This window comes from Aegilops tauschii, chromosome 2, assembly GCF_002575655.3.
Source record: "Aegilops tauschii subsp. strangulata cultivar AL8/78 chromosome 2, Aet v6.0, whole genome shotgun sequence".
Classification (NCBI taxonomy): Eukaryota; Viridiplantae; Streptophyta; class Magnoliopsida; order Poales; family Poaceae; genus Aegilops; species Aegilops tauschii.
In genome coordinates, this window is record NC_053036.3 from 307,849,185 (window position 1) to 307,859,699 (window position 10,515).

The following is a 10,515-nucleotide window of genomic DNA, read 5'->3' on the forward strand; positions in this document are numbered from 1 at the left end:
GTCTCAACAATGAAATTTCTGATTTTGTGGAGATGTTTCCCTATAACACTCTACAAGATATTTTGGAGCAAGCAAAGCGCACGGAGAGGAAGGTGCAGCGGAGTGGTCATGGACGGATATCTCATAACCGCACCACCACACCATGGCAAAGGTTGCAGCCAAGTGCCTCTCATGGTGGTTCTCAGTTTCAGCATACTTCACACCCTACTGCCATCCGGCGAACAACGGCTTCATCGACATCATCACCAGCCCCTAGGAATGTGGACAAGCGTGCTCCTTCTGCTGCTGGAAGTACTTCTAACCCCACGGCTGTACCATCATCTCAAAGCCGAGATATTGAGTGTTGGAAGTGCAAAGGGCATGGTCACATTTCTTCTAAATGTCGAAACAAGAGAGTTCGCTTTGTGAATGAACAAGGTGAATGGGAATCTGAGAGTGAGCATGGAGACAATGGAGCATTGGGTGATCATGAGGATGAAGAGGGCGAGAAGAGTGGTTGTGATATTCAGGCCGACATGGGACATTGCTTTGTTTCTCGTCGTGTGCTTAGTGTCAATGCAGCTAGAGAAGAGAAAGGGCAGCGACATAATATTTTTCACACCCGTGGCACCATCAAGGACAAGGTTTGCAGAATTATTGTTGACAATGGCAGCTGCAACAACATTGGAAGTTCAGATTTGGTAGAGAAATTGGGACTGAAACAAAGAAGGCATCCAAGTCCATATAAGATGCAATGGCTCAATGATTTTGGTACACTTCGAGTAAGCAACGTAGTCACCGTTCAGTTTTCCATTGGGAAGTACCAAGATCAAGTGGAATGTGACGTGGTGCCAATGCATGCATGCCAATTGCTGTTGGGAAGACCTTGGTTGTATGATCATGATTGTGCAAATCAGCGGCCGTGCTAATCGTCTCTCGTTCCAATACGAGGGAGAGCGCATATCTTTGCTCCCTCTGACATCCGAAGAAATATTGATGGATGATCTGAAAAGGAAAGAGAGAGTGAGCGAGAAACAATTGAGTGACATCCACCAACATAGTGAGCGAGAGAATCCAAAGCCAAATAAAACCCCACAGCTTAAATTGACCAAGACATGGGAAAACCGGGATTAGTTATGATGGCTAGGAAAAGGGACATGAGAGAGTTGAGAGAACCCAACTCCGTGTTCTTTGTACTTTTGTACAAGGACAACTTTCTTTCTACTAACGAATTACCCTCTACCACTCCTAGTGTTGTTGCTGAAATTTTGCAGGGGTATGAAGATGTGTTCCCCGAGGAGATACCACCGGGGCTGCCACCACAAAGAGGCATTGAGCACCAAATTGATTTGGTTCCAGGAGCCCCATTGCCGAATCGACCACCATACAGCACAAATTCGGAGGAAACCAAGGAGATTCAACGACAAGTTGAAGGCCTACTAAACAAAGGTTATGTAAGGGAAAGTCTCTCTCCTTGTGTTGTACCCGTTCTTTTAGTACCCAAGAAAGATGGAACTTCTCGAATGTGTTGTGATTGTAGGCCTATTAACAACATCACCGTGAGATATAGGCATCCAATACCTAGGCTTGATGATATGCTTGATGAACTGAGTGGTGCCACCATCTTTTCTAAAATTGACTTGCGAAGTGGCTACCACCAAATAAGAATGAGAGAGGGTGATGAATGGAAAACTGCTTTCAAAACAAAATCTGGTTTGTATGAGTGGTTAGTTATGCCATTTGGATTGACAAATGCACCTAGTACCTTCATGAGATTGATGAATCATGTGCTTAGAAAGTTCATTGGCAAGTTTGTGGTTGTTTACTTTGATGACATCCTGATTTATAGCAAAACTTTGGATGAACATGTTGAACACATTCGGTGTGTGCTTGCTGTCCTAAGAGAGGAGAAATTATATGCTAACAAGGAAAAGTGCACATTTTGCATAGAAAAAGTTGTGTTTCTTGGCTTTGTTGTTTCAGGTCAATGTGTGGAGGTAGATGAGGAGAAGGTCAAGGCCATCCGTGAGTGGATGCCTCCACAAGATGTAAGCCAAGTACGAAGCTTTCTTGGCCTTGCTGGTTTCTACCGTCGGTTTGTGAAGGACTTTAGCACCATTGCTGCCCCAATGAATGAGCTAACCAAGAAAGATGTTCCCTTCAAGTGCGCAAATGCACAAGAGAAGGCCTTCCAAGAGCTGAAAGAAAAATTGACATCTGCACCATTGCTTGCACTACCCAACTTTGGTAAGACTTTTGAAATTGAATGTCATGCAAGTGTGTTGGTATTGTAGGCGTACTAATGCAAGAAGGCAGGCCTATTGCATATTTTAGTGAGAAGCTAAGTGGTCCAACTCTAAATTATTCAGTTTATGACAAAGAATTATATGCACTTGATAGATCTTTGGAAACATGGCAGCATTATTTATGGCCTAAAGAATTTGTGATATATTCCGACCATGAATCCTTAAAGCTCCTTAGGGGTCAACAAAAACTGAACCGTAGACATGCAAAATGGAGTGAATTCGTAGAATCTTTTCCCTATATTGTCAAGAACAAGAAAGGAAAAGATAATGTTGTTGCTGATGCTTTGTCTAGACGCCATATTTTACTCTCACAACTTGATACTAAAATTCTTGGGCTGCAAAGCATCAAAAAATTGTATGCCAATGACCCATATTTTGCTGAACCACACTCAAAGTGTAGTGAGGGGAAAGGTTGGGAAAAGTTTCACTTGCATGATGGATTCTTGTTTCGAGCTAACAAATTGTGCGTCCCAGATTGCTCTGTTCGTTTGTTGCTTTTGCAGGAGGCTCATGCTGGTGGTCTCATGGGACATTTTGGAGCAAAGAAAACTGAGAGTGTGATGATTAACCATTTCTTTTGGCCAAGGATGAGGCGTGATGTTGAGCGCTGCATACTACGTTGTGAGATTTGCCGCAAAGCTAAGTCACGTTTAAACCCTCATGGACTTTATACGCCCTTATCCATTCCTAGTACACCTTGGGAAGATATTTCTATGGATTTTGTTCTTGGATTACCACGCACTAAGAGGGGGAGTGATTCAGTTTTTGTGGTGGTTGATAGGTTTAGCAAGATGGCTCATTTTATCCCGTGTCATAAGAGCGATGATGCTTCACACATTGCTGATTTCTTTTTCAGGGAAATCTTGCAACTACATGAAGTACCACGCACTATTGTTTCAGATCGTGACACCAAGTTTCTGAGCTATTTTTGGAAAACGTTGTGGGCAAAGCTAGGGACAAAGCTTCTCTTTTCCACTACATGCCACCCACAAACGGATGGACAAACCGAAGTTGTCAATCGCACGCTATCCATGATGCTGAGAGCAGTTTTAAAGAAAAATTTGAAGATGTGGGAAGAATGTCTCCCCCATGTGGAGTTTGCATACTACAGGGCAGTACATTCGACCACTAAATTTTGTCCTTTTGAAATTGTTTATGGTTTCAAACCTGCTGCTCCCATAGATCTTTTGCCTTTACCATTGCAGGAGCGAACCAATCTTGATGCAAGTAAGCGTGCTGACTTCGTGAAGAAAATTCATGAGAAGACCAAGGAAAATATTGAGAAGATGACTGAACAATATGCAAAACTTGCAAACAAGGGAAGAAAGAAGGTGTTGTTTGAAGAAGGTGATCTTGTGTGGGTACACCTGCGGAAGGATCATTTCCCAGATCAATGCAAATGCAAGTTGCAGCCACATGGAGATGGTCCATTCAAAGTTCTTGCGAAGATCAATGGCAATGCCTACAAGATTGACCTTCCGATGGATTATGGTGTTAGTCCAACTTTCAATGTGTCCAACCTCTCACCATACTTTGGACCATCAGAGTCGAGGACGACTCCTCTTCAAGAGGGGGAGGATGATGAGGACACCACAACCATCGACTAGCCTCCAACAATTATAGGTCCAATCACAAGAAGTCGCACCAAACAAATAAGTGACCAGGTGAACGCTAACTTAAGTTTACCTTGTAACCTTGATGACACAACTATGCTTTCATCTCCATTGTTGTTGGTTGAACTTAGGTATAACGTGGAAGCAATCCAACAACCTATGAGCTCTTGAAGCAACCGCTTTGGAGGAACAAGTTTGAAGAAAACAAGTTTCAAGTGAAGGTGGTGCTGTCAGTTTTTACCTCTGATGTTTTGGTGTGGCACACCCATCTGATGGAGAGACGGGGCCATAGGGGTACATCAACAGAAGCTACATCAAATTATCTTTCAAATGCAAAAAACCTCACATCATTTGGAGTTGTGAGTCAAAAGTTCTAGTCATTCTCGTGGAAGGTGTCCAGGCTGTCAAGACTTCGCGAATTTCCGAGGAGCTCTGCAACAACTCCCAAAGTTGACTGCTTATTCTCCCAAGGAAGCCATGCAAACCTGCTTAGTTTTGAAACCATTTTCACACCTAGCTAAGGGGGGTTGTCCCTGCTATAAAACCCCATCTCCCCCATCCTCTAGAGAACCTTTTGCCAAACCATTCAGCTACAAGCTTATGCAGCAAGACTGCTAGAGAGATCCGAGAGATCTTGCTACCTTTGCTCTTGTGAGTTCATTCGGATTCGCGAGAAGGAGCCTCTGGTTCCCCCTAGTTCGTGCTCTACGGTTCCGACCGTTTTGTGTGGATTAGTCCCGGTTTGTGGTTCTGCGATTGTTCGGACAGCGGGTTGGAGTTCTTGTAGCTTCGGTCAGCCATCCCCAACGTACGGGTTGCATCCAACCTTGGCAGGTATAAAGCTAGTTATCCCGGCTGCTTGCAGCTAGTTATCCCTCCCGATTCGATCCTACAATGTGAATATCGGGCCACCCTCGGGCGTGAACTCGTTCATCGGGTTCCCACCTATCATCTGGCATCAGAGCCTTTGTTGACACGGTAGGATCTGTTATCCAAGTTTATCTTGCTATTATCCCTTTAGATCGAGTGTTTTTCATGCTATATTTTCTGTCCTAGAAATTCAAAGCCCCACCAAAAATAAATCCAAGCCTTGTTGGTGCTGAGATCTTGTTGTTGCATACCTTGCATGTTCTTCATCTTTTAGATCTGCGCCAAGTTCATCTTCGTAATTACTTTCTGATTTGGTTGTTGTGCTTTGGAAAAAAATAGAGAAAAAAAAGAGTGGCAAAAAAAGAATCAAAGAGAGAAAAAAGAGTGGCAAAAAAAGTCAAGAGAGAAAAAGAAAGTGTTGTGTAAGATCCAAAAGTTTCAGCTTGGTACAAAAATTTCAGAAGCTTGTGTGTTGTGTGTTTTTCAATCTTGGTGCAAAGGTGCAGCAGATCTATCCCCATATTTTCTTGGTTTGCATCAACTTGATTTCAGCACAAGCCCCCTTTTTGTTTACCCCACCGAGCTCCACCAAAAACCGAAGCTAGTTCTTTGATCCCTGTCTTTCGATCGCTTTGACACATCCGGGAGAAGCACAATCTGATGTGAACTCATAAGAACTTTGGTGAGTAAGAGGTGAGGTTGTGTGATTCCACAAAATTATCCCATTACACTTTTGGCCTTACTAACATGGCTGGATCTAGATCGAGTGTTCATGGAGAAAACCATGGGGAAGAAGATGCCCCGGTCACACGTGCTGATTTTCAGGAATTACAGAACATGGTTCGAGACCTTGGAAGGATGTTTCACGAGCGACCTCCAGCAGGTGGCGATAGGGTTCGACACCGACAACACCCTATTGACCCACTTGAGGAAGTTGGGGATGAAAATTCTGTGCATGCTGCTGTGGATGGTGACTTGGAGGATGATAACAACAGCCATGGTGGACATGCGGCTGCTGCTCGTGGGCGTGGTATTGCTGCTCAAGGAGGGCAGCGAGGAGGACAACTTCAAGGGCGATGGCATGGTCCTCATGGGCACTACTATGACCCTCATGAGCGTGTTGCTCGTGGTCATGGAGATGATTTTGATGATTATGATGGTGTCCCATACCGTCGTGCTGCTGAAGATGGGCGTCGTGCAGAACTTCGTGATCGAGATGGTCGAGATGACATAGCAAGAATCAAGTTGCATATCCCCAAGTTCATAGGAAAGGAAGACCTCGATGCATATTTTGATTGGGAAGAGCACTGTGATCAGATTTTTCGTATCCATAACCTTGCTGATCCGAAGAGAGTAAACCTTGCTTGTGTTCAGTTTTCTGGTTATGCACTCACTTGGTGGAATCAACTACAAGAAAATCAACTGCTGCTAGGCCGTGAATACATTGACACTTGGGAAGAGATGAAACAAGCCATGAGGCGAAGGTTTGTTCCTTCACAATATCAAAGAGATCTCCGAAACAGATTGCAGCGTCTCGGCCAAGGTACGCGCACGGTGGATGAGTACTATAAAGAGATGGAATTGTTGTTGGTTCGTGCTCGTATTCATGAAGATGAGGAGTCAAAGATGGCAAGATTTTTGCATGGTCTCAACAATGAAATTTCTGATTTTGTGGAGATGTTTCCCTATATCACTCTACAAGATATTTTGGAGCAAGCAAAGCGCACGGAGAGGAAGGTGCAGCGGAGTGGTCATGGACGGATATCTCATAACTGCACCACCACACCATGGCAAAGGTTGAAGCCAAGTGCCTCTCATGGTGGTTCTCAGTTTCAGCACACTTCACAACCTACTGCCACCCGGCGAACAGCGGCTTCATCAGCATCATCACCAGCCCCTAGGAATGTGGACAAGCGTGCTCCTTCTGCTGCTGGAAGTACTTCTAACCCCACGGCTGTACCATCATCTCGAAGCCGAGATATTGAGTGTTGGAAGTGCAAAGGGCATGGTCATATTTCTTCTGAATGTCGAAACAAGAGAGTTCTCTTTGTGAATGAAACAAGGTGAATGGGAATCTAAGAGTGAGCATGAAGACAATGGAGCATTGGGTGATCATGAGGATGAAGAGGGCGAGAAGAGTGATTGTGATATTCAGGCCGACATGGGAGATTGCTTTGTTTCTCGTCGTGTGCTTAGTGTCAATGCAGCTAGAGAAGAGAAAGGGCAGCGACATAATATTTTTCACACCCGTGGCACCATCAAGGACAAGGTTTGCAGAATTATTATTGACAATGGCAGCTGCAACAATATTGCAAGTTCAGATTTGGTAGAGAAATTGGGACTGAAACAAAGAAGGCATCCAAGTCCATATAAGATGCAATGGCTCAATGATTTTGGTACACTTCGAGTAAGCAACGTAGTCACCGTTCAGTTTTCCATTGGGAAGTACCGAGATCAAGTGGAATGTGACGTGGTGCCAATGCAAGCATGCCAATTGCTGTTGGGAAGACCTTGGTTGTATGATCATGATGTGCAAATCAGCGGCCGTGCTAATCGTCTCTCGTTCCAATACGAGGGAGAGCGCATATCTTTGCTCCCTCTGACATCTGAAGAAATATTGATGGATGATCTGAAAAGGAAAGAGAGAGTGAGCGAGAAACACTTGAGTGACATCCACCAACATAGTGAGCGAGAGAATCCAAAGCCAACTAAAACCCCACAGCTTAAATAGACCAAGACATGGGAAAAACCGGGATTAGTTATGATGGCTAGGAAAAGGGACATGAGAGAGTTGAGAGAACCCAACTCCGTGTTCTTTGGACTTTTGTACAAGGACAACTTTCTTTCTACCAACAAATTACCCTCTACCACTCCTAGCGTTGTTGCTGAAATTTTGCAGGGGTATGAAGATGTGTTCCCCGAGGAGATACCACCGGGGCTGCCACCACAAAGAGGCATTGAGCACCAAATTGATTTGGTTCCAGGAGCCCCATTGCCAAACCGACCACCATGCCGCACAAATTCGGAGGAAACCAAGGAGATTCAATGACAAGTTGAAGGCCTACTAAACAAAGGTTATGTAAGGGAAAGTCTCTCTCCTTGTGTTGTACCCGTTCTTTTAGTACCCAAGAAAGATGGAACTTCTCGAATGTGTTGTGATTGTAGGCCTATTAACAACATCACCGTGAGATATAGGCATCCAATACCTAGGCTTGATGATATGCTTGATGAACTTAGTGGTGCCACCATCTTTTCTAAAATTGACTTGCGAAGTGGCTACTACCAAATAAGAATGAGAGAGGGTGATGAATGGAAAACTGCTTTCATAACAAAATCTGGTTTGTATGAGTGGTTAGTTATGCCATTTGGATTGACAAATGCACCTAGTACCTTCATGAGATTGATGAATCATGTTCTTAGAAAGTTCATTGGCAAGTTTGTGGTTGTTTACTTTGATGACATCCTGATTTATAGCAAAACTTTGGATGAACATGTTGAACACATTTGGTGTGTGCTTGCTACTAAGAGAGGAGAAATTATATGCTAACAAGGAAAAGTGCACATTTTGCATAGAAAAAGTTGTGTTTCTTGGCTTTGTTGTTTCAGGTCAAGGTGTGGAGGTAGATGAGGAGAAGGTCAAGGCCATCCGTGAGTGGATGCCTCCACAAAATGTAAGCCAAGTACAAAGCTTTCTTGGCCTTGCTGGTTTCTACCGTCGGTTTGTGAAGGACTTTAGCACCATTGCCGCCCCAATGAATGAGCTAACCAAGAAAGATGTTCCCTTCAAGTGGGCAAATGCACAAGAGAAGGCCTTCCAAGAGCTGAAAGAAAAATTGACTTCTGCACCATTGCTTGCACCACCCAACTTTGGTAAGACTTTTGAAATTGAATGTCATGCAAGTGGTGTTGGTATTGGAGGCATACTAATGCAAGAAGGCAGGCCTATTGCATATTTTAGTGAGAAGCTAAGTGGTCCAACTCTAAATTATTTAGTTTATGACAAAGAATTATATGCACTTGTGAGATCTTTGGAAACATGGCAACATTATTTATGGCCTAAAGAATTTGTGATACATTCCGACCATGAATCTTTAAAGCACCTTAGGGGTCAACAAAAATTGAACCGTAGGCATGCAAAACGGCGTGAATTTGTAGAATCTTTTCTCTATATTGTCAAGTACAACAAAGGAAAAGATAATGTTGTTGCTGATGCTTTGTCTAGACGCCATATTTTACTCTCACAACTTGATACTAAAATTCTTGGGCTGCAAAGCATCGAAGAATTGTATGCCAATGACCCATATTTTGCTGAACCACACTCAAAGTGTAGTGAGGGGAAAGGTTGGGAAAAGTTTCACTTGCATGATGGATTCTCGTTTCGAGCTAACAAATTGTGCATCCCAGATTGCTCTGTTCGTTTGTTGCTTTTGCAGGAGGCTCATGCTGGTGGTCTCATGGGACATTTTGGAGCAAAGAAAACTGAGAGTGTGATGATTGACCATTTCTTTTGGCCAAGGATGAGGCGTGATGTTGAGCGTTGCATACTACGTTGTGAGATTTGCCGCAAAGCTAAGTCACGTTTAAACCCTCATGGACTTTATACGCCCTTAAAAGATATTTCTATGGATTTTGTTCTTGGATTACCACGCACTAAGAGGGGGAGTGATTCAGTTTTTGTGGTGGTTGATAGGTTTAGCAAGATAGCTCATTTTATCCCGTGTCATAAGAGCGATGATGCTTCACACATTGCTGATTTCTTTTTCAGGGAAATCTTGCAACTACATGAAGTACCACGCACTGTTGTTTCAGATCGTGACACCAAGTTTCTGAGCTATTTTTGGAAAACGTTGTGGGCAAAGCTAGGGACAAAGCTTCTCTTTTCCACTACATGCCACCCACAAACGGATGGACAAACCGAAGTTGTCAATCGCACGCTATCCATGATGCTGAGAGCAGTTTTAAAGAAAAATTTGAAGATGTGGGAAGAATGTCTCCCCCACGTGGAGTTTGCATACAACAGGGCAGTACATTCGACCACTAAATTTTGTCCTTTTGAAATTATGGTTTCAAACCTGCTGCTCCGATAGATCTTTTGCCTTTACCATTGCAGGAGCGAACCAATCTTGATGCAAGTAAGCGTGCTGACTTCGTGAAGAAAATTCATGAGAAGACCAAGGAAAATATTGAGAAGATGACTGAACAATATGCAAAACGAGCAAACAAGGGAAGAAAGAAGGTGTTGTTTGAAGGAGGTGATCTTGTGTGGGTACACCTGCGGAAGGATCGTTTCCCAGATCAACGCAAATGCAAGTTGCAGCCACGTGGAGATGGTCCATTCAAAGTTCTTGCGAAGATCAATGACAATGCCTACAAGATTGACCTTCCGATGGATTATGGTGTTAGTCCAACTTTCAATGTGTCCGACCTCTCTCCATACTTTGGACCATCAGAGTCGAGGAAGACTCCTCTTCAAGAGGGGGAGGATGATGAGGACACCACAACCATCGACTAGCCTCCAACAATTATAGGTCCAATCACAAGAAGTCGCGCCAAACAAATAAGTGACCAGGTGAACGCTAACTTAAGTTTACCTTGTAACCTTGATGACACAACTATGCTTTCATCTCCATTGTTGTTGGTTGAACTTAGGTATAACATGGAAGCAATCCAACAACCTATGAGCTCTTGAAGCAACCGCTTTGGAGGAACAAGTTTGAAGAAAACAAGTTTCAAGTGACGCTGGTGCT

The 10,515-nt window shown here is 43.7% G+C and overlaps 1 protein-coding gene across 1 annotated transcript; it reads left to right on the top strand.

Annotated features, from left to right (window-relative positions):
* The first annotated feature begins 6,241 nt into the window (after positions 1-6,241).
* LOC141040967 (uncharacterized) lies at positions 6,242-10,280 on the top strand. Its single transcript, XM_073507078.1, has 6 exons — positions 6,242-6,704; positions 6,832-7,175; positions 7,668-7,722; positions 8,375-8,787; positions 9,202-9,255; positions 9,879-10,280. The coding sequence occupies exons 1-6, from the start codon at positions 6,242-6,244 to the stop codon at positions 10,278-10,280; spliced, it is 1,731 nt and encodes a 576-aa protein (XP_073363179.1).
* The last annotated feature ends 235 nt before the right edge of the window (positions 10,281-10,515 follow it).